General features: G+C 41.0%; 1 protein-coding gene across 4 annotated transcripts; it reads left to right on the top strand.

Moving 5' to 3' along the window:
- Positions 1 to 1,210: 1,210 nt before the first annotated feature.
- Positions 1,211 to 24,645, top strand: siah2l (seven in absentia homolog 2 (Drosophila)-like). Of its 4 annotated transcripts, none has more exons than XR_006406950.1 (4): positions 1,211 to 1,909; positions 16,777 to 16,956; positions 18,610 to 19,419; positions 24,451 to 24,645. XR_006406950.1 is itself a non-coding variant. In XM_044371781.1 (4 exons), exons 1-4 carry the CDS (start codon positions 1,738 to 1,740, stop codon positions 18,979 to 18,981), a joined length of 972 nt encoding a protein of 323 aa, XP_044227716.1. In that variant the 5' UTR covers positions 1,649 to 1,737; the 3' UTR covers positions 18,982 to 20,913. The 4 variants fall into 4 exon arrangements, 3 of the variants coding, with proteins under 3 accessions (XP_044227715.1, XP_044227716.1, XP_044227717.1); XM_044371781.1 differs by lacking the exon at positions 24,451 to 24,645 and adding an exon at positions 10,427 to 10,674 and having other exon boundaries at positions 1,649 to 1,909; positions 18,610 to 20,913; XM_044371782.1 differs by lacking the exons at positions 1,211 to 1,909; positions 24,451 to 24,645 and adding exons at positions 7,451 to 7,513; positions 10,427 to 10,674 and having other exon boundaries at positions 18,610 to 20,913.
- The last annotated feature ends 397 nt before the right edge of the window (positions 24,646 to 25,042 follow it).

The raw sequence follows: 25,042 nt of genomic DNA, 5'->3' as shown, positions 1-25,042 counted from the left end.
CAGAAAATAGTGAAATATGGCGATCACTGTTTCAATAGCCCGAGATGACATCAGACAACAGTCCACAACTTGCTCAGATATGTTCATCAATGATGCTGTTAATTGATTAACTTGCTTGTAGCACTTTATTTCCTGATTGTATTATTTGTTTAACATTGTTTAGACAAAGAGCTGAGAAACTTTTTTAAGTGTTTTTTTCTCTTATTTTGATTGTAATTCTGCTCTGTATGAAATGTATATTACATAGAGAATGATACCAGTCACCAACTAGAAGTAATAACTCATCTCTAAATAATATAATAGAACAAGCAAAGCTGCAGAGAACAATGACTCATCAATTAGATCAGTAAAAATGAAAGTAAGTTGTGGTTTTAATGATGTGGTTGAACCTGACAACAAAATAATATAAAATGAAAGAAAGAAAATAAGATGGAGGGATGAAAAGAAATGAGTTGGAAACTGATGAATGTGATGAGGAAGAGAGATGAAGGGGGAAGGAGGATGTAATGTCACCTCAAGCTCCACTAGGTGGCGTCAGAGAGTTTCAGGTGAGTCGACTGAGAACTTGATGTGAGATGTGACAACACATTTCTTCCCTTTTTACAAAAATGTATTTATATGCATTTTTAAAAAATGTTTCTAAATTACCAGTTTTCCAAAACACACAGTCAGTCCAGCAAGGAAACCATCTTATAACAGTGTAGTGGTTGTAACAAAGGTGCAGTAATAATAATAACAACAACAATAATAAACTTTATTATATAGCATCTTCCATATATGAGATGCAGCTCAGGTTATTTTACATGAGTTGTATAAAAACAATTAACAAATTAAAGGTTGCAAATAAGCAATAAATACAACAGAGTAAAATTAAAATAAAATAATTCTGTGAGATCAAATAAATGAGTAGTTTTAACAGTAGTGACAGTAGTAAATGTAAGAGTATATGTACAGTTGTATTAGTTGTAGAAGTATGGTACCTCACATTTGGTGGAAGAAGTAAAAGCAGTTATATACTAATGTGAAAATACTGTCACTAACTGTAAGTATTTAATAAATAAAAGCACAGAACTATTATCAGCAAAATATCCCGAAAATATAAAAAGTAAAAGTACTCATAATGCAGAATATCCCCTTTCAGAGTGTTACTGCAGCTACATAATGGATTATAATGGAATAATAATAATAATAATAATAATAATAATAATAATATCAGTTAGTTCTACAATCTGTGCGTTATCTTTTATTTTTTGCTGCCAAACATTACATAATGACACGAGTCCACTCTCTGATTGGCTGAGCGGCCTGTCAATCAATGATGTAACGGCCAATGACAGCAGGCGGCAGGCGATACAAACTGGCAGCCGCCATGTTGTGTCTCCGGGGGGCCCGGAGCGACGTCCGATAGTAAACAGTAGATGACGGTACCGCCGCTCGGCAGTTAGCAGGAAAGGGACCGCAGCTGGAAGCGATGAGCCGTCCGTCCTCAGCCGGTGCCGGAGCCGGAGGTGGAGGACTCGGGGCCGGGAAGGCAGGCGGGGGAAAGCACGGGGGACCGGGAGGCGCAGCTGCCGCCGCCGCCGCCGCCGCCGCCGCGGCTGCCGCAGCGGCAGTAGCCGCCGGTGTAGGCTCCGTGGCGGGGTCAGGGTCGGCTGCCGCTTCCTCCGCGGTGTCCCTGCCCGCGGCCGGCCTGCCCGGCCAGTCCGCGGAGCTCACGGGGCTGTTCGAGTGCCCGGTATGCTTCGACTACGTGCTGCCGCCCATCCTGCAGTGTCAGGCGGGTCACCTGGTCTGCAACCAGTGCCGCCAGAAGCTGAGCTGCTGCCCGACCTGCCGAGGCCCGCTCACCCCGAGCATCCGCAACCTGGCCATGGAGAAGGTGGCCTCCACGCTGCCGTTCCCCTGCAAGGTAAGACTCCCGCAGACGCACCTGTTCACGTGCTAACGGAGGGCCGACACAAACACGAGCTAACTGCTCACTTCAGTCCACTTTTTTTTAACCAAACTTCCTCGTTCTGTTACAAGCTAACCGGCGCTGACAGGTGTGTGTGCGTATCACATGTGACGTCACAGGGTGTCACAAGGACCAAAACAAACTCTTGTGTTTAAAAAAAGAGTCTGAAAACTTTCTGTGGAAACTTAAAGGAGAACAAAGTCAGCAAGAGACTTCTCCACAGAAGAAGAGTGGAGCTGGTTTATGTTCTTTATTCACATGTATGAAACATTAAAGTGGAAACAAAAACATCTCGGTGCTTCAGATCATTCTTACAACTTTGCTGCTTGTTTTTAAAGAAAAGGTTTTTATTCTTTTTGCGTTTATTGATCCAGGAAATCAATACTCTCTATTTCCTGATCACATTCACACAGTATATGACGACTTATAGATGTTTACGTGGCTTTTTCTTTGACATGCGTGTAAATAATAAGGAGAGTTACGTCTGTGTGTTTTGTCTTTTCTGTTTCAAACCAGTCGATCGGATTGTTTTTGGAGGTGTACTGTAACACCCTCCACACCTGCTGAAGGGCTCCTCAGTGATTCAGTGTTTAGTTTGGTTTGTTTTCTTCCAGCTTTGTGTCAACAGTCACATCTTCAGCTGTGCGAGTGTTGTGTTTGGGTGTCTGTGTGTGTGTTTGGCGTGTAGTTCGCTGGCTGTCAGAAGCGACTCTCTGATTGCGTTACAGACACATTAAAGTTGAAGTGAGGTCGACTGAAAGCTGAAGCCTGAGGAGGAAGAGGAGGAGGAGGAGGAGGAGGAGGAGGAAAAGAGGTCATGTAGGAGAAAGAGAGCTGACAGCTGATGCTTTTCTTCTCTGATTGATTTGACGGTTGACTCATTACAGAGATTAGAAATCTTTAAATCATGACTTCCATGCACTAATTAAAGTATAAACATATTAATACAGGCACTGCTTATCAATACTTAGAACTCTTATCGATGTGCTTCATTAATTTTACTTCCTAAAGTTAGTTAGTGTTTAAACGTTAGCTTGCGCTGTAACTTTCTGAAGTTAATGTCAGTGTTTAAACTACAGGAAACAAATATAACTTTCTATTTATTCTGTAAAACGTTTAAAGGAAGGAACAAGAACAAGAGGCCTGATAACTTTCTCCTTTAAACACGGTGGTGAATGAAACATCCTGTGTCCACGTCATCAAAACCTGATGATAGCTTACTAACATGAACACATCTTGTAGCTTAGCTTGTGAAAAGTGTTAGCAGCTAAATGCTAATTAGCTGCTGACCTGCAGCACATTAAACAGCAGGTAAACATACCTGCAGACGTCCCGACACGCTGTCTGTTCATGACTTGTGCTTACAGCAGTTTCTCTACTTTGTCTGCAATGAGACATGAAATTTTGCAGTTAATCAGCGTTTCACATCAAGCCGAACCACAGAACGTTAGCTGGTGCTGTAACTGTCTTAAGGTAATGTTTGTGTTTAAATGTTAGGTTAACAAAAAAACGTAGATGCAACATTAGCCGCCTTGAGTCACGACAGTCATGGAAACTGTGACATAAAAAGTTAAACTACATCCAAACCATAAACTGTATGAAAATATGGACGTAGTTACCGTGACGTCACTCGTTGGTTTCTGAAGAGCGGTTTTGAAGCTCCGGCCGTCGCCATCTTGGCAGTGCGTGACGCTGCCTAACTCCCAGCCAATCAAAAATGGACAAAGAGGCGGGCCGAATGGCTGAAACAAGCCACCTAGCGGCTGGCGGACCTGTCACTCAAAGCAGCCATGTCCTTCATTATGCAGAACTTTACGGCTTAATGAAATTTAAACATGTGAGTTATAAAAACATTCACCCCCCGTACAGTTGTCATGAAAGAGGAAATTAGCTACAGAGACCAAAACCGTTGTTTGTACCAGACTGTAAACATGTTTATTTCTGCTGTAAAGTTGGGCATTTTAACATGGAGGTCGATGGGGATTGACTCGCTTTTGGAGTCTCTAGTGGTCGTTCAAGGAACTGCAGCCGCGGAGGTTTAGCTGATCTTTAGGAGTCGATGGGACAGTTTGCAGGTTTCACTTAGTTTGTCAACTGTCTTGCACACAAAGCTCTAAAAAAATATGTTTTAGTCAGAATTCTGACTTTAAACTCAGAACGCAAATAAAATGTTCACGTGTCCTTTAATCCTCTTCTGTATAAATGACGGGGGGCAACTTGTCACTTTAAATCCAGAATAAGTCTCTTGTGTGATTCGTGTAGATCTGATGAGTTTTTGAATGGTTGTGCATGTTGTGTGTTTGCTTTGCATTATGAACTTTATTGTTTAGTGGGTTTAATACACTTTAATACAGTTTTGGACTGGGATTCACATCTTTGTCACTTTTTTTCCACCACTGATGAGTTTGCAGCCCTGATATGAACATTAATAAATAAATAAATAAACAAGAGACATAAAATAATGAAGAAAATGTGTATATAAGCAACATATGTGCAGGAATAATGACTCCAAAGGCCTTAATGAGGTGTGACTCATAAACAGTATGTTTGTATTTTAGATATTTGAATATAATTACAGTTATATAATAGTTCAAGTGCTTTATGTTAAACGCACAATATGTCATTTCAACCGCTAGGCGTCTCAATCAAAACAATAACAACAGACGGAGTGTGATGATGGTGTGAAGTAGCAAGGGATCATGGGAGTTGTTGTCTTCGTTGTTAAATAACCAGCTTCACCGGGATAGGATTACTCCAGTGTTCATCATTCAGGATGTTTTTACTCTCCAGAACAAACGGACCCGGTGATTACAGGTAAAAACACTGAATAAAGCTGTTTCACCTAAATAATCAGTGTTTCTCCGACGATGTACGGCGACCACCGGACGTCCGGTACGGGCTGTTAGCCGAGCTGCTGCTAACACTTGTTCGGTTTATTTATCTTATAACTTTAGATCCAGACGTTCAGCCGGTTTCTCCCGGGAGCCGAATTATCCGCAGAGGTCTCCTCCTCTCCAAAAACAAACGTACATGCAGATTAAAATCGTTAAAATATTAATTAAAGCTGTTTCACCAAAAAAAATCAATATTTCTCCGACGATGTTTGGTGACCACCGGACTTCCTGGAGGGGCTGTTAGCCGAGCTGCTGCTAACGTTTGTCCAGTTTATTTCTCTGATAACTTAAGATCCAGACGTCCAATGACTAAAATCCTTCTTCCGGCTAAAAGATATAGTTAAAAACCACCTAAATTTATCATGAAAATGTTGCTTAAAACTGAATAAAAGTCCATTTATAACAGTTTGTGAGGAACAACCACAACACCGATGTATTATCTTGTATGTGTGTAAGTTACTCTTCGGTAGACGCCATTGTAGCGGACAAACACAGCGCCGCCGTATGCATCTGGTGCGTGTTTACTCTTTGGTAGAGGAGGTATGACGTCATCGACAGGCGACCAAATGAAACGGTCCGTTACTTTGATTAAAAGTAACATTTGGGATAATGTAAGTACAACATATATAACATAGGTCTAGTTGTATTTAGACATTTTAATGTGGAATAATTACATATCATAGCTTTAAATATGTGTTTCTACTCTGAAGGTTTCTGTTGTTTAATGTCCTTTAGCATCAGTTTGATGCCTCTATGGTTTTGCAGACGTCTGCAGTATTGAACATTAGAACATCGTCCTATTTAACATCATGATATTGATTTCAGTCCCACGCTCTTCATCATGGCCGGCTGACGTCTCCTCACCTTCCTCTGTGAGGTCATTAATGTGATGAATCTGATCCTCCTGAGTGCTTCACTAAACTCTCCATCAGTGTGTAATTGAATTAAAGTGGTTTTTTTTTTTTATGGAGCTGCTCCCTCCTCATCCTCCGTCTCTGCTTCACTCAGCTCTTTGATCCGTTTTGCTTCTCTCTCTGTGTAACTCGCCGCCGTCGTCGTGTTTTATTGAAGTGACTCAGTGTGACCGTGAACATCATGTACTCCGTCAGTCAGGATCTCTCTTCTTTCTTTTCAAACAAACCTGATGTTTCGATGCTCGTGACCTGTTTTTATATGTCGCTGTTTGATCAAAATACAAAAACAAACCAGGTATCAGATATTTAATTCAGCAAATCGTCACATTTGAGAAGCTGAAACCAGAAAAATTGTCAATTTGATTAATGTCTTAATTGTTGCAGCTGTATTTTTCACAGTTTTGACATTTTATTGACCAAACAAATAATTAATTAATTGAGAAAATAATTGATAATGAGAACAGTCGTTAGCTGCAGCCTTACCTCGGTGTTTTATCAAGAAAGAAGAAGGTAAAGGTCAGAGGAGGACTAAACATGATCAAAGGTCCAAAACTTGACGTGAACGTATATAAAAATGCTGCCTGTAAGTCAAAACTCAGGGCTTCAACCTGCTGTGAACGCTTCGTTTACAACGTTACGTCTACTTCCTCCACATCAGATCATTCGCATATGCTCATAAACAGCCGTCTGTTCTGTAGACTTGGTTGCTAAGGTGGTTGCTAAGGTGTTTCCATGTGTTGTTCACGTTGTCCAATGTGTACGGATGGATTTGAGAAGTTGACATTTGGAGTAAAGAAGGCGACTATAGTTTGTTTACGTAGCCTCCGGAGCCGGAGGAAGCTTCCTGAAAGCTGACCAATCAGAACAGAGTGAGCTCATCAGGAGGCGGGGCCTTAAAGAGACAGGAAGCTAAAACAGCCTGTTTCAGACAGAGGCTGAACTGAGGGGCTGCATAAAGGACCAGTAGAAGATCAATAAGGAGTTTTTATTCCAATAGAGCCCCAGAATATAAATATAGAGGCTGGAAATGTGCAGAATATTTCATTTACATACAAGTATGACAGACGATAAACACACAGCAGAGTTAAAAGGAAAGAGGCATCAAAGCAGATCAGTGTGTCCTACAGTGTGTGTGTTTTGCTGTGTGTGTGTGTGTGTGTGTGTGTGTGTGTGTGTGTGTGTGTGTGTGTGTGTGTGTGTGTGTTGGGGGGGTGTTGACAGATGCTTGGAGGAGGAGGAGGAGGAGGAGGATCGCACTCGGCTGAGCGATACTGCCCATTTATTCTCTCTCTCTCTCTCTATCTCAGCTTTCTTTCTCCCCGCCCCCACTGTGTGTGTGTGTGTGTGTGTGTGTGTGTGTGTGTGTGTGTGTGTGTGTGTGTGTCTCGGTGACGGCGCTGCGCGGACGGTTGGAGGACGAATGTTTTTCTGCCTCTCAGTCAGAGAAGAAGAAGAAGAAGAAGAGGAGGCAGGGAGAGAGAGAGAGAGAGGGAGCGTGTTTCACCTTGGACGGTCGAAACGCTGCACAGCTGACAGAGTGTATCGGCATCTGTGTGTGTCAGGGTGTGTGTGTGTGTGTTTTCGGTGCTTTGAGGGGTTTTTTTCACCACAGAAGAAGAAAACAGTTTGTTGTTGTTTTTTTTTTTTCTTCTTCTGCTGCCGCAGCAGGAGAGAGAGAGAGAGAGAGAGAGAGAGCGGGCGAGATTCAGCTGCATTACTGCTGCGTCTGTTTAGATTCACCAACAGAGCTGGTACGTGTGTGTGTGTGTGTGTTAGTGTGTGTGTGTGTGTTAGTGTGTGTGTGTGTGTGTGTGTGTGTGTGTGTGTGTGTGTGTGAGCAGACTGGGGACGCGTCTAAGAATTGTGATGTGTTGATTGATTATTTATTGGTTATTGTTTTCAGTCCTGTAGTCGGTGTCGGTTAATGTTTGTAATATTCTGACTGGAGATAATCGATTTAAACGATTGATCATTGGAATTGTTGATATGATATGTTTACGTCATCCTGATGAATTGACTCATTGTTAAACTTGCCCAGTTGTGTGTGTGCGTGTGTGTGTGTGTGTGTGTGCGTCAACAACAACAGGCCTTTAACTAACAATTATCTTCATTATTGATTCTTCTGACGGTTGTTTTCTTCATTTATGTGTCAGAAAATTGTCTTCAAATGTCTTCAAAACCCCAAAATATTCAGTTTCCAGTTAAAATATATAAAAACAGTCAAACAGGAGAATCTGACATCACAGAATATTTAGTGTTTTTGCTTAATAAATGACTGAATTATTAAATTAATCTATTAAAGATTCAAAAAGCTCAATTTATTTACAACATTTGAGATTCAAGTTCACATCCTGATTAACCAACATGCAGGAAATAAACAACCACAAATAAACAAACATAAACTTTATTTAAATCAAATTCTGTCGATCAGTTAACGGATCAATTATTCAGTTTATAATCCTGCTGAAAACTGTCAATACTTATTGAAAGAATAGGCTGAATGATCAATCAGTTGGTCAAAAAAAGGCACAAGATGAACCGATGATGAAAATAATAATTAATTGCAGCCATAATGCTTCATGTATTTCATTAGAGACGTTTGTTTTCCCATCTAGAAAGCTGCCCAAGAACGCACCATCCTGCCATTCAGTTCATTTAATTATCTTAATTGATTGTTTTGTAATTGATTGTCACAGTTTTTCTGTATTTTCTGCTGATTGATGAATCACTTCAGGTGTTTACATGCTTGAATCTGTTACATCATCAATAATCTGATCTTCACTTCCGTTAATCTCGTCAGTTTAGGTGTTAATTGACAGACGGAGAATTAATTGCTAACGAGTTTGATCGTTACAGTTAAATATTTGCTGGTTGTAGACTCTCAGATGTGAATGTTTGAAGCTTTTCTGTGTCTGAAATGATGATAAACTGAATATTTTTTTGGATTTTTGGACAAAACGAGACATTTAATGACGTCGTTTCTGAAATTTAATAGACAGAAATAATCTGCAGATGACTCGTTAATGATATAAAACATCAGTTTAAAGTCTTATAACTTATAAAAACTTTATCAACAAGTGTCCTGAAGTTTTAATCTGATGAGTCACATGCTGGCAGCGAGTAAACGGAGGATTAATCTCCTCGTTTCATGTGTTTTTATTTTGTCGTCTGGATCTCTGCTATATGATCTCCACGTGGCTCCGCTGCAGTCTGTCTGAGCAGCTGCTGTCTGTCTGCTTATGTACGGAGAGCCGGGAGGGACAAAATCCCTTCACAATGACATGTTGTGAGATCTAATTTTAGAAAAGTGAAGCAATGAATGAAATCGTTTTGTCAATGAGAGGAAAAAAATATGACTTCCTGCTCAAAGTTTTTCTGGTTTTGTTGAGTTCAAAACCACATTTACAACATTTAAAACCCAGTTTAAGAAAAGAACCAGTGGTGAACTGGTTCCAGCTGTGAGTCTTTTACTGTTTATATAATAACATTAACCCTCCAGCTGCTGCAACTAACGAGGACTTTTTCATTATCGTTTAATCTGCTGATTATTTTCTCAATTAATCGATTTAAAATTTTTAGTAGAGCTCATGTCAACGTCTTCAAAAGTCTCATTTTATCTACAGATGTTTCAGTTTACTGTCATTCAAATCGTCCTCAAAGCTGCAACATTTTTGGCTTTTTTTTGCTTAAAAATGGACTAAAACAATTATTAAATTATTAAAATAGTTGCAGATACATTTACGGTCTATTGACTAATTAGTTAATTAGTTAATTGGTTAATCGCTTTAATCATAAACACTTAAATCATCTTTTGTTTTTTTTTAATTTAAGAGAAAATTGATCAGTTTAAATTTTTCATTAATTATTTAGTAATTTTTTAAAACTTGTATTAATTTTTCCACCTCGTGTGTGTTTGTATGTGGAGAAGCTTCAGAGACGTTTATGTTGTTGTTGTTGTTGTTGTTGTTGTCTCTGCTGCTCTGTGGTATCGTTGTGTTTTTATCTACAGTGTGTGTGGTTTACTGACGATCCCCTGACAGATGTGTGTATGAGTGTGTGTGTGTTTGTTGCAGCAGCTGTTTGTAATTTTAAACTTCGCCTCGTTACATCGTCGGTGTTTAATACGTTTACGCGTCACTAAATGAAAACCAACTAGTTACAGATTTGTTGCTGATAATTTACAGCTGCTGACTGGAGATTAAAGACTCGTCTGAGCCGCCGACGCTTCACGTTTCACTAAAAACACAACAAACCTCAAATTACTGAACCGATGTTCAACTAAACGACCAGATAACGTCAGCTAGCTTAGCATAATCTCTGCAGATAGAAATAAAACAGTTATTATTTTATCTCATTTCATCTTTTGGCTCCTTTTATTTTTGTAAGTTATGTCACAGCTCTTGATGCTACAGTCACTTCCTGTTTACATCGTCGGACGGCGTTACAGATGTTTCCTCGCAAATGATTTACACATTACTAACGTTCCTTCAGTTTTACTGGTTCAACCTGATCAGTGTGAAACCAGCTGGTTGTTTCTGAGAACTCAAAGACTATACGCACAAACTTGGCGACGGATTCACGAACAACTGTTGCAACAAAGTTCTGGACTAAAGGTTTGGAAGTAATCAAGCTGTGTGTAAACGTGTGTGTGTGTGTTTGTGCAGCGGTCGTGTGTTCGATGTTGTGTCCGGCCTCCTGCCTGCCTCTCCTCAGGGAGCTGGCTCAGTGGCGCTGCCTGCTGGGCTGGCATCGCCACCACGGAGTCGGTTCAGCTAGCGCCGCAGGGCTAACCGCTAACACCGGACAACAACAACAGCACCAGCAGCAGCAGCAGCAGCAGCAGCAGGGGTCAGAGGTCAGGGACAGAGCCAGTCGACCTGTCGGCCACACCAAACCTCTGCCGGGCAGCCAGGTGAGTCCTGGAAGATCCCAGACGGGTTTACAGGAAGAGATTTTGAGGGAAAACACTTCATCGCTTTTCTTGCAGAGAGTTGGTCGCATACAGGACGATTCAATGAAGGAAGACAGTAAAGTGTTCATGCATCGAATTTTAGCTCCCAAAAAATTAATTTCACCCACAGAAGCAATGATTGGACCATCAGGTCTTCATCAGGCAAACATGACACCAAATTACAACATGCTGACGTTATTATATGTACAAATCACTCGATACATGAGCAAGAACAGTCACAGTTACCACAAAATATCCAAAAATATCCTCATAATTGTTCAGTTATTTGTGGTAATATATTAATTATTGAGATACAGCGTAACGAGGCAAAACTATACTAAATGTAATAGACCAGATAAAGTGAAATCATGTTTTGGGAGCTAAATTCTACTTATTTTCTTTCATGTCTGTGCGGTAAATACGAAGCTACAGCCAACAGCTGGTTAGCTTAGCTTAGCACAAAGACTTGAAACAAGTGGAAACAGCTAGCATGTCTCTGTTTGTTCATAACGTCCTCGTAAAGCAGCAGTTAATTGTTTTCACACGCCGTCTGTGTTCCCGTACGTTCTTCTTCTTCTCTGATGCTTTCTGCTCTTTTAAAAACATGTTTCCACTTCCTGAAGGTCGACTGTGTCTCAGCCTCTTCCTGAATGAAAAGCTGTGTGTTTATTCATCAGACGACATTTGGATCAAATTGAACCGGCCAATCAAATTGTTACATGAACGCTGAATTTCTTCAGTTTACCTCATGATGATGATGATGAAAGATGAAAGATGAAATAATAAATATAAAAAACAAAGATAGAATAATAATAATAACACAGTTCTGATAAACCTTCAAACTCATGAATCTGTTCCTCAAACTGGACGACGTGTTGGTTTGTATTTCATCATCTCACCTGTATGTGAAGCAACACAACATCATCAGGATGTTGTTTGTTTTGTTTACACACAGTAAACACTGCAGCCTGCAGGAGACGCCGGGAGGTCTTCAGCTGTCAGACGACGTCTACATTAAACCAACTAAATCCTGCAAACACTCCGAGCCGTTGATTTCACGTTTATTCACTCTGGATGCCGTTTGGTAAAAGCTCCAGAAAAACACCGGAGAGAAGAAGAAGAAGAAGAAGAAGAAGAAGAAGAAGAGGTGTTGACTAACGTATCCGTCTCACTGTGGACGTGGTCTTAATGTTCTGACTTCATCTGTTTAAAGACTCCATTTATCTTATTTCATCATTGATCTCAAACAAACTGAGTCCACTGAAAAAAAAAAAACCTGTGTGGTAAACGAGTTAGAGGTAAAAAGATTTCCTTCACCAGGCTGTCTCACCACACACACACACACACACACACTCACACACACACACACACGCACACACACAGAGTACTTTTATCCAGATTGGTATTGATTGCGGTGGTGCAGCTGAGGCTCTGCAGAGTGTTTTTCTTGCTGTGTTGGTTTTCCTGCTCCTGACCTGCAGTCAGTCAGTCAGTCAGTCTGACTCACAATGTGGTTCAGTTGAATATTTCAGTGGCTGAATCGCTGAAATCCTGCTCTTGTTTTCAGACCGGCAGCTGGTCACCATCTGCTGAAAGATGTCAAAGCTGCAACTTTAGCCGCCGTACGCTACCTGCTAACAGACAACAGTTAGCTAGCTGGTGAACATAGTGGAGCATTTAGCAGCTACAGAGCCAGATATTTCCCTCAGGAGTCGGTGGAGAGACTGAATATTGGACAGAAACACGACTCCGAATGAACGATAATGTTGCTCCGTAACTGCTGGATGTTTGCTAACATGTTCGACATGTTAACTTCTATCATGATGTCAGTGTTGTTATTGCAGGTTCTTCATAAAGACAGAAGTGCACTCAGACAGTTTAATGTGATCCCTGCATACGTTCACTTCTTAATCCTCTGAAAAATGTATGAATGCAGCTGGATAAGAGTATTCCTGTCTGCTGCACTCATATGTGAGGAGTCTGTGTGTGTGTGTGTGTGTGTGTGTGTGTGTGTGTGTGTGTGTGATGTGAGATTCCTGCAATGACTCAGCTTCCTTTTTTTTAAAGATTGAAGTAACTTTGATGACATCAGAGTCTGTTTCTGCTGCTGGTTTCAGCTTCTGATCCACTAAACAACAGAGGTTTACAGCAGATGTGATCAGGTTCGGGTCTGTGGTGGAGGTTTGGTGTTTTGAATCCAGTCCCTCTCTGTATGTGACTCGTCGTTCAGTAACGTCAACGCGTCGGCCTGTTCGGGAACCAACATCAGGAGAGCAAGAACCAATAAAAGCTCGTTGTCGTATCGTCAGCTGCACGTAGCGGCTGCTGTTCTCTTTAAGACACGTTTTCACACCTGATTTGTTCACATTGAGTCAAATAGTTTCCTGTGAATCAGCTGTTAGCTGCTCCTGTTTGCAGCGTAACAACTGAGGAAAACTCAGGCGTCTGCAGCCTCTTTTCTCTGGTTTCTTAGTGGATTTATGGAGGTTTACTGGAGATAATGAATCCTCAGGAAGTGTGTGAATGTGTTTCATGTCTGTATGTTCAGTTCTGACTCTGAGAAGGACTTTTGACTCTTTTCTTTTTGACGTTTTTGTCTCTTTCGGCTTTGTCCTGCTGGACGTCTTCTGGATTCTTTCCTCGCTGCCTCCTGTGACGTTTATCTCGTCTGAATGAGGCTGAAGTTGTTGTTGTTGTTGTTGTTGTTGTTGTTTACTCCTGCCAGTCCTGCAGAGCTACAGAAACAGGTGGTAAAATAGAAATTAAGAACTTTAGATCCAGGAGGATTTAAAATAACATCCTGCAGGATGAAGACGGAGTCGGGGAAAGTCATTTTTTATAAAGCAGGTGTGTGTTTGCTGGTTTTCTCAGGAAGCTGCTGCTGCGTTGTGACCTGCAGAGCAGATGAATATTTCATCAGACAAACACTGAACCTCCTGCTGAGCAGTTAGCAGCTCCTCTCTAAACGTCTTTTTTATTTCTGGTCACGTTTAAAATCTGTTTCCACATCTGTAGCAGCTCCACTATACTAGCATAACACACCCTTCAGCTGCATCGTGGGTAATGTAGGCACCATGTTTTGCTTTTGAAGCTTCGGTTTTGATCCTTTTCTTCTTCTTACAGTGTTTCATTGATGAATCTGTGGAGGACTCTTGATGTTCTGTCGGCGGTTTCGTGTTGCTGTCGACAGATTCGGTGTCGTCCGCTGCTGTAAATAAGAAATGTGTCGCCAGGCGTCAGGAGTAAACAAAAACAAACAGAAAGAGGAAGCGTCCATCATCAACCTGCAGATGTTGCAGGTCAAACAGCTGTTAGAGAGAAAACATTCAACAAGTCTTCAGACAGACATGATGACTTTAAAGGGACATTTCACAGATTTAAAATGTCTTGAAACCAGAAAATAATTGAGAACATTAAGAGGAAGAATAAAAGGAGGCAAACAAGACAAATGAGAGATACATTAAAACAGAGGAGACTAAAAATCTGAAGTAAAAGACATCAATCATTCATGAATAAGAATACAACATGCCTTAAAATAGATTCAAATGTTTTAGTGTATGATATGCTATAGAGAGGCTGGGTTATTGTCTCCTTCATGTCTCTTGGACACGCTGACGCCATCAGCGGCAGATTTAATGTGAAACTGATTTGATATTTCTGCGTGTGTTCGTCTCTCGCTCTGTTTCTGTCGTCTTGAATCTCCCCAGCGACGCCGTGATGCTCCCCCCCCCCCCCTCCCTCCCTCTCCTCATGTTTATGGATGCTTGCTCTCCATGATGTTCAAACTGCATCACCAACACCGCCGCCGCCTCCCTCCCTCGAGTACCTCTCTCTGTCTTCCTGAGCTCTTCGCCACCTCGCTGTTTTCATACCTCATTTACCTTCATCATCAGCGCGGCGATAGAGGCTCCAACCGTATCTGTAGGTGCTGATGAATCCCATCACTGTGACCTTCAGCTTCTCCGAAAATCAAGGAGAAAAGCTGCAGCCATTATGTTGTAATCTGCTCCTGAATGAGCAGAACACACACACACACACACATACACACACACACACACACACACTCAGGCTATATTTACATCACAGTCTGCCTCACACTTCATCTGCACGGTTTTAATCAGGAGTAAATTAATTCACAGGCTGCAGGCAGCAGCATGTAGGAACATACTGACTGAATATATCAGCATGAAAATATTACACTTCATTTATAGATGACTCAGAGTTGTAGATGGATGTAAACAAGCATCCAGCAGATATCACTGTGTGTGTCTATATAAATAAAGGATTTATAGCTGCAACTAATGATTATTTTCATTAGTGATAAATATACAGACCTGTCACGCTTCCAGCTGAGTCACAATCAGTTAGAAATGTGGACGGTCGCTGAGCTTAAAAGAGCTGCCAGAGCCGTCATAGTGGCGTACGTAACATACAGACAATCAGCGGTGTAGTTGAGATGTTATATCTGTAAGTATTTCTATCCAAAATGTCTCCAATATGGCTGCTGGTCGACTGGTCGATTAGTTGGTCGATATGCTCTCGTCCGACTAAATTCTCATTGGTCGAATAATCTCCGTGTTATTTTCATAAGGAGAAAAGTGCTACATCAACAGCTTTAATCCAGGATTAATCCATTATTTCCTGCAGCGGGAGGGACAGACTAACAAATTACCTGTGAAAACAACGGGGGTGTATTCAAAACACCCCCGTTGTTTTCACAACTTTGAACTCGCCCAACCTAACGGAGACTGCTGGTTCTAACTGTACTCAACGTTTACTGAATCTGTGTTTCTCCTATAATTATCACAACAAGAACTCCCGCCAGGCTAAAAAAAATATTTTTTTAGTGTCAAAAATAAAGCTAAATATCCTTTCATTCGGAAATCAGTAGCGTTTGGGAGCCTCTGTGCAGCGCTGCTCCGGTACGTGAGTCAACCTCCTGTCGTTGCCATGGAAACTGTTGGTAGCGTAACTACGTTAAGGAATACGTCATTGCGTGGTACGTTTGAAGCGGCAGGAAAGTGACGGTGGATGCGAGCGGGGCAGAGGAAAAGGTTAGCGGTAAGCTGTCAGTCTGGCAGTAAATGTACAGACTACAGTGTGTCAGTTAATAAATGCTAAAAAAGTCACGTCTGTTGTTTCCTCAAGTGCTGGAAAAGTGAAGCTCCAAAGTTAGCAACAATAGGTTAGCCTAACCGACGCGGAGAAATGTGTGACTGCAGGGTTCACTGCGCTCTCTGTCCCCCCCCCCCCCCCCCCCCCCCCCCCCCCCCTCCCCACGACTAATCAATTAGTTGAAGATTATGTACAATTTCAGTCGACCAAGATTTTCTTTGATTGACTACAGCCCTAGTCCCCGAAATGTAATTCATAAGGGTAAAAAAAGCCCTTGTATGCCTCGGTCCTCTGACAGTAAACTGAAAATCTTTGTTTTAAAATGAGACGTTTGAAGACGTCATTTATAATAATTTAACTTAAAATAATTGTTGGTTGCAGCACTAAAAGGAAACACAAACTGCCAGCTTGAGCCTCTGCTCCATGAAATCTATTTATCTTTTATAAATCCTGATGTTTCATCCTGAGCTGATCTGTTAGCTTGATGCTAACGTCACGTTTCTTTTACAGCATCGTGTGTTTCAGGTTTTTATGAACTGATACGTTTCTTCTAATTACAGCGACAGAAATGAGGAGTTTGATGATTGAAAGTGATTCCTGCTGCTTTAATGAGCGACTCCACACTAACAGGGAGGTCGGACAGAAGCTACTTCATGTTATTTATTTATTTATTTTTTCACAGTTTCACACTTGTGTTGAACGTCTGAAGAACTCCCACATGCTGACCTGCTGATGAGATGCAAATTTATGGACCTGTGATGTTTTACAACACAGTATTCTGTTAATTATGCAGCTGAAAAGAATAAATTGTGGTTTGGTGAATTTAAAATGTGACGTTGTGATTTCCATCTGTCTCTGCTGCAAGTGAAACACACACAGGAAGGTGATGATGATGATGATGATGATGATGATGATGAAAGCGTCTTCCTCTCTGTGTCCTCTCCGCAGTACTCGTCGGCCGGCTGTCTGCTGTCTCTTCACCACAGTGAGAAGCCCGATCACGAGGAGGTGTGCGAGTTCAGGCCGTACACCTGTCCGTGTCCCGGGGCGACCTGCAAGTGGCACGGCTCGCTGGAGGCCGTCATGCCTCACCTGATGCATGCGCACAAGTCCATCACCACGCTGCAGGTCGGCACCAAAACGTAACCTTTAACATGAGCTCAACACGGCATGTTGTCAAGATTAAATGTTGCGTTCAGTTGCAACATGAAGCGGATTATATTCTTATTCACATTATGGCTTAAATAAAACTATTACATGTTATTTATTATATTATTTTTTAATTAATTAATTCCAGTCTGATTGGTTGAAATACTGGTTAGATCTTACTGGTTCAGAAAAACAAAGCAAAGTTGAAACAGGCTCAACTTTTGCTGCAGTGTGACATCATCCAGCAAAGGGCTTCATTAGCCAATCACGAACAAGCGCACATTCCTGGTGAACGTGAATGTGAAAACTGTATTCGAGTGTTTCACCCATAGACTGTATAAAAAATATGGACGTAGTTACCATGACGTCACCCGTTGGTTTCTGAAGAGCAGTTTTGAAGCTCAAAGTGAGCCGCTCCGGCCGTCGCCATCTTGGCAGCGCGTGTCGCTGCCTAACTCCCAGCCAATCAAAAATGGGCAAAGAGGCGGGCCGAATGGCTGAAACAAGCCACCTAGCGGCTGGCGGACCTGTCACTCAAAGCAGCCATGTCCTTCATTATGCAGAACTTTACGGTTTAATAAAATTTAAACAGGTGAGTTATAAAAAAATTCACCTCCGTAAAGTTGTCATGAAAGGAGAAATTAGCTACAGAGACCAAAACCGTTGTTTGTACCAGGCTGTAAACATGTTTATTTCTGCTGTAAAGTTGGGCATTTTAACATGGGGGTCTATGGGGATTGACTCACTTTTAGAGCCTCAAGTGGTCGTTCAAGGAACTGCAGTTTTTGGTACTTCAGCATTGGCTTCATTTTAAAGCCCCAGAGGTTGTCGCTTGGTTGGATGGGACAACAAAGCCTTTTGTGATACATGGTGTGAAGTCTTACGGTACTAATAATCCAAGAAGCTACTGATCAACTTTCTAGGATTAATGACTATATACAAACTGTGAAAACTGAGCTGTTAGCTGAAAACAACCTGCTCAGATACAAAGCAGATCTTAAAATGGAGATAAAATCTGCCAAAATTAAGAAGTTTAAAAGGGATTTGGATGACTACAAACCACAGTACCAGGCTGTAAACATGTTTACTTCTACTGTAAAGTTGGACATTTTAACATGGGGGTCTATGGGGATTGACTCACTGTTGGAGCCTCTAGTGGTCGTTCAAGGAACTGCAGCCTCAGAGGTTGCTGCTTGATTTAACCTCTCAGTTGTCGCAACAAAAGATACAAACAGTTGCTTTCCAGAGTTGTAAAATCCCGTCTGGCTTCTGATAAACCTTTAAACACGTTAATCTGTAGCTCCAACTGGACTTTAATTGTCTCACCAGAACTTTAAACACCAACCAACCACCAGCAGCCTCGCGCCTTGTTTTAAGGGTTAAATTCAGTCTGCTGTGTTTCTGTTACCCCCAACGACCACCAATGTGGAGCAAAGAGAATAAACATGTAATATACATTATTCAGGAAATACAGATACATGATAAAGCTGACAGGATGTTGCGTACAGTCATCAGTAAATCACCACGGCAACAAGAAGTGAGCTTTTCTCAATCTGCTTTAAACCACAAAAATGTCAAAACATGTTGAGAGTTTCTTCGCTGCTGTCTGTTATGATGTCGTTGTCTCTGCAGGGGGAGGACATCGTCTTCCTGGCGACGGACATCAACCTGCCGGGCGCCGTGGACTGGGTGATGATGCAGTCGTGTTTCAGCCACCACTTCATGCTGGTCCTGGAGAAGCAGGAGAAGTACGAGGGACACCAGCAGTTCTTCGCCGTCGTGCTGCTCATCGGCACCCGGAAGCAGGCGGAGAACTTCGCCTACCGCCTGGAGCTCAACGGCAACCGCCGCCGCCTCACCTGGGAGGCCACGCCGCGCTCCATCCACGACGGCGTGGCGGCCGCCATCATGAACAGCGACTGCCTGGTGTTCGATACCTCCATCGCTCACCTCTTCGCCGACAACGGCAACCTGGGGATCAACGTCACCATCTCCATGTGCTGAGGGAGCGGCGGTAACGGGACGGACATCGCGACGGAGACGCGACGCGGGAATCGGGTTTGAGAGCTAGCGAGGTGTCGAGATCACCTTCTGTCTCGCCGCGACTGTCGACGACGCCACCAGGACGTTGGAAAGCGGCTCCTCGACGGCAGCAGGACGCCGGCTCCGCCCCCCGTATGATGTCTGTTTGTATTTAACGAATGACGGGACACGACGCTTTGTCTCTCTACGTGTTGAAAGCAGGAGGAAACGCCAGCGGCAGAGAGCGCCAGGCCCTCCGGTCAGCCAGCGGCGTGGCGAGGTGATCCGGGCTGGAAGCGCCAGCCGGACAGAGAGCGAGCTGTCCTGGGTTTAATCACCCCAAACAGGAAGTCGTCGACTCTTAACCCGAAGAAAAACGGACGAACGCTTTACCACACGAGGCCTACGAGCTTCTGTCAGGTTCATCAGACTTCCTGTCAGCCGGACGGCGTGTTCACAATGTTCTGAACTTTGCTTCGCTGCTCTTCGATCTCGTATCGATCCGTTCAAACGGCGTCGAGTCGGCGACTGTTCACGATGTCGCAGGAGGGAGATCAGCAACGGCTTTACGAGTTGTGATGAGTTTTGTCGTCTTTCTTGTCAGCTGCTCTTTTCTTTGCTTCTCGGCGAACGTAGAAAAAGTTACGACATCGGAGAACACGGTGGCGATGTCACTGGTTTATCGCCGAGTCCTCACATCGGAAACACGTCCTCGTGATTTCTATTAAAGACTCTAAACGACCTTCAAGCACCGAAACGAGTCCATGTTCTCTCTATCGAAGGTGTCGTCGGTAACCGGGTTAATTAACGGTGTAGCGCCGTCGCTGCAGTTCCTCTTGTGGCCACAAGATGTCGCTCTGATGAACGTCGACGGCAAAACCTTCAATTTCTGTCAAGATCTGACTGCTCCTCTGGCTCCAAACAACTGAGAGAGTTAATTATAAACTATATATATATAGTTTTATGATGTAATATAGATCTCAAAAACATAAATAACCAGATATGTTTGTATGTTTTCGCAAATTTGGTACCTGATTAGTTTTAGTACGTAATTATATTGATGTAAAAATCGTATAAAAATCCATATTTAACATGTATCAGTGCTGCTCGTTACCCGGAGCAACCAGAGATATTAAAGACAGACATGAACGGTAAAACATACTGTATAATATGCCGTCATATCAGGAAAAATTGAATTTAATTAAATATTTGCACTAAAAAAAGCTCCCAAAACTTTATTTGATGGTAAAAAAGGCAAATATTTTGATCGTTTGATCATTTTCCTGATGGAGATCTGGTCAAGTTGCCTTTTTTTCAGTCCAGGAAGCTTTTTGGAAGCTTTAATCACCAGTGTGCAGATAATTTTTCCGTCGTTGTGGCCGAAATATCGGACTGACTTTCTTCACATCGAGTCGTTTTTGTGTCTTGTGACGGATTAAAACAAACGACGCTGCTTCTAAAAGGCTTGAAGTAAAGCAGCAGAATGACGTGAACACGCTGGTCGTACCGAGCAGAGCGGTGGGCTGTGTGTGACTGATGAGGGGAAGGAGGGTTGCTGGTTCAAATCCCTGCAGCAGTCTGTCAGAATCAGGCCGTTGGACTGTTTTTTGACTGTGCAGTTAGTGTTTAACCTCCTGTGGGAAAACCGGATCAGCTGTGGAATCCAGTTAATCCTCAAAAAAAAAACCTTCTTTTAATCTCAGATAAAAGCAGAAAAACGGAGCGATAATAATCCTCCCGACCTTTTTCTCCTGCAGTCTGTTTAGCCGCCAGCGCCTTAATTTTTTGTACCGCCGACCTCGTCTTCTTCCTGTTTTGAGCTCTTTTCTGACGGAGTCTCGGTGCTGATGAGCTTCACCTGACGACAGGTTATATTTCGCCCAGGGAAACACAAACCAGGACTCTACTGCAGAACTGATGATGCAAAAAGAAACATATTTAACAAACACAGATTTCTGTTTGCTTGTTTTAAGCCACAGTGACCTGATGGACAAATATTATTATTATTATTATTATTATTATTATTATTATTATCTTTAAAGGCTCACGAGGCTCTGTGTGGGGGGAAAACAAAAAGATTCCCCAACATTCCTCGTCTCTAAACCTTTGTAGCAACTGACCAGATACCTCTGACCTCACGGACACGTCTGTAACTAAACTGCAAACCTCTCAGACCTTGGCGGTGTTTCCTCCGTGTTTGTTTAGCGAGAAAAAAAACCCAAAAACCCTGATAACAAACAGCTGATTGGGGAAAAAACCGTTAACATCAGGCTGCTAGTTAGTCTGAGATCTCTAAAATATCTGGATCAATATCTCCCACTTGGTGAAAGAGCGAACAAACTGGTGACAAACTGGTCGTAAAGCCTCCATCACTGGTATCCGACATGCTAATAAAGTCTGTTTTTAACTGTTTGTAACAAAGTTTGACTTGTTGAAAAATGAAACAAAGATACAAATATGTAAAACTATTAAAAAAAAAAAAAAAAAAAAACGTGAAGTTTGGTTTAATATAATTTAATTTAGGTGCTAACGAGGGAGACATGTAGCATAATGAAATGTTACCTCTAATTAACCTCTAATTAACTTAATTACTGTGCTTTTGTGACTCAGACTGTAAAACTGATCTGTCTGAGAATTGAAAGTGTTAAGCGGCTACTAAGTTTGTTTCCATCCTGCTGTTTGATGTACGTTTAAATTTGTGCATTTAAAATAGTTGGAAATAGATTTAAAAAGCAGGAATCTTACATTAAATAGTTTAAATCTTGGTTGAGGTGGAAAACTTCAAGATGGGAACAGATTTATTGACAAAATAATTAACAGTGACGTTAATTCGTCAGATTAGAATAAAAGGCTTAAAGCTACAATGAAATACCACAAAGGACCAGTTACAAAAGATTAACTGGTACTTACTGGTTTCATTATATCATCTTGAGAATATTTCCATAGAAGTAGTTTAATACTACTAACTCATTCACATTTTCTTTAACCCCTTAGCTAACCTAAGCTAGCTTGTGAATTACTCTCAGAAGTTAAGCTAACGTTAATTAACATGCTAGTAAATATTCTGGTTGTCTGGTGTTTTATATTTCATTCCCTGCTGCTCACCAGTAGCCAAAATGCTAATGTTTGTTAGCTAACATATTTTAACCAAGACATTAAATAGCTAGCTAGCAAGCAACAGATATTGGAATATATTAATGAAAACATCACTGCTGTCAACAACAGGGGAGTTATGCTAACCTAAGCTAACTTGTGAATTACTTTCAGAAGTTAAGCTAACGTTAATTAACATGCTAGTAAATATTCTGGTTGTCTGGTGTTTTTATATTTAATTCCCTGCTGCTCACCAGTAGCCAAAATGCTAATGTTTGTTAGCTAACATATTTTAACCAAGACATTAAATAGTTAGCTAGCTAGCAAGCAACAGATATTGGAGTATATTAATGAAAACATCAACACTGTCAACAACAGGGGAGTTATGCTAACCTAAGCTAACTTGTGAATTACTTTCAGAAGTTAAGCTAACGTTAATTAACATGCTAGTAAACGTTCTGGTTGTCTGGTGTTTTATATTTAATTCCCTGCTGCTCACCAGTAGCCAAAATGCTAATGTTTGTTAGCTAACATATTTTAACCAAGGCAGTTAATAGTTAGCTAGCTAGCAAGCAACAGATATTGGAGTATATTAATGAAAACATCACCATGTATACATATATTATGCTAACATCAGCTAGCGGGTGAATTAGTCTAAAAAGTTAAAGGTGCAGTGTGCAGGATTTAGTGGCATCTAGTGGTGATGTTGCAGTAAAAGCTAAAGTTTTATTATTTAGCGAGCTAACGTATCTTAGCCCAGACAGTGATCAGTTAGCTATCTAGCTAACAAGCAGCAGATGTTGGATATTAAACCTGCAGTGCAGAACTTTTACATATAAATGAACGACTGTTACATTGAAGCCAAACGAGTTCACACGATGCTGATTAAATAAATCTGCTGTACGGTCGGAGCATGCTCACTAGAGAGCCGGTTAACTTCCTGTTAATCGTGTCTGTAGTTCCTCTCACTGCCAGAAGAGGGAGACAAACGTCCTGCACTGCAGCTTTAATTAAAACAGCTTTTTACTGTCACAACACAACTTTCATATAAACATATGATTAGTTGGTGTCGTTATCGTTAACTTTATTGGTGTGTAGCGACCAATAAATCAATATTTTTGCCACTTATTGCATCTTCCTAAATTCTAAACTTACTAGGAATCATTCATTCAAATAATTTATTCAAATAAACACATTTTTGTCTCGTTTCCAGTCTGTTCTGCTCACTCAGCTCGGTAACAAACACAGTTGATGACATCATCATCAGCGCTGAATAAAAACAGAGGAAACACCGATTTATCTCTTTTATTTCTCTCTGATAATCACTTCCACCTTCACAGCCCGCCGACTTTCTACAAGATGTTTTGAGATATATTGTAAATGAAGCTATAATGACGTATATTTTCTACAAAGAAAAGACTGCTAGATGTTTGTGTTCGCTGTCTGATCAACAGATTTACTGAAACTGAAACAGGGACAGACTTTACTTTATTAAATCGGTCTCCGGGGACGACGGTGCTTCTCTTTGTTCGTTTGTCTTCAACTCAAAGCTCCATAAAGCTCCAGGTTTACTGTCTGTCGGCTGGTTTTTGGTCATTTTGTGGTTATTTTTTAGGGAATTTTACACCTTAAAAGTACAAAATAAACACGGTTATTAACTGATCTTGTGACAAGATCTCATCCTAAAACCAAAACATCAATGAATATGCTGATTATTTTCTCAATTAATCAATTAACGGTCCAGTCTGTAAAATGTTAGAAAACAGTGAAACAGACAGAAAATTAATCTGCAACTATTTTATAATCAATTAAGTCAAAACAAGAAATATAAATATGCCAATTTGGGGAAGTGTTTTAACATTTTATGAACCAAAACAATCAATTAATTAAGAAAATAACGATCAGCTGAACTGATGATGAAGATCATTGTTAGTTGTGACTCGTTAAGTGTTAAATGTCTCGTTACTTAAACGATTATTAAAAGTATCGGAGGATTAATTGATCTGTTAATCGTTTCAGCTTTAAATCAAATGACCACAAACCATCAGACAAGAAACCTGGACTGGGACCAGTTGTTTAGAGCTACTGGTGTTGACTGGTCCCTCGTTAACGTCTCGTTATGGAGTCATCACACATCAAACATGGTCTGGAGTTAACGAGGCTGTTTGTCTAATTAGCAGATGATCCTACAGCTCTGACATGTCTGAGATTATAATTTGGTTTATAAATCTGTTTACATGTTTATCTGTAAACAAACAAACAAATCAACACAAACGATGATAAACGAATGTTTGTTTACTTTGTTTGGATGAAGGAAACTTTTACCAAATGATTTCATTCTTCTTCTGTTTATTATAGAAGCTGTCAGATAAAAGTGTTGAAGCAGTGAGTCGTTAAGATGTTTTCCTCGTTAAGATGTTTCCTCCTTCACTCAAGAAGTGAAGATCGTTGTCATGACGACGGAGGGATTTTCTGTCAGCAGCTGAATGTGAAGCTGTTCGCAGGATGTTTGATTTGTTCTGTGATGTTTCTTTAATAAACGGATGCAGTTTGTTTCTCTGTGACTGAATTATTGATCCTTAATAATCATAATAATAATAAAGTCAGTGGAGCATCATGTTTACATCTTCATGAGACCAGACGGCTACGATCAGTTAATTCATCAGTTGATCAATAAAAACTATTTTTTAATTAATAATTCTAAATATTTGCTGTTGCAGCTTCTCACATGTGATTTTTCTTTGTTATCATTGACAGTAAACTCCATATTTTCGGGATATTTGAAGACGTTTCTTTGATCTTTTTAAGAGATTTTTTAATCATTTTTTTCTTTATTTTCTGACATTTAAGAAACAAAACAATCAAGAAAATCAGCTGTAAATTTATTAGTTGATTATTTTCTAGATTGTTTTGTCAAGAAAATTTCAGTAACATCAACAATCCAAAACTT

Source organism: Thunnus albacares, chromosome 13, assembly GCF_914725855.1.
Source record: "Thunnus albacares chromosome 13, fThuAlb1.1, whole genome shotgun sequence".
Classification (NCBI taxonomy): domain Eukaryota; kingdom Metazoa; phylum Chordata; class Actinopteri; order Scombriformes; family Scombridae; genus Thunnus; species Thunnus albacares.
This window is presented reverse-complemented; position numbering and strand designations above follow the sequence as displayed.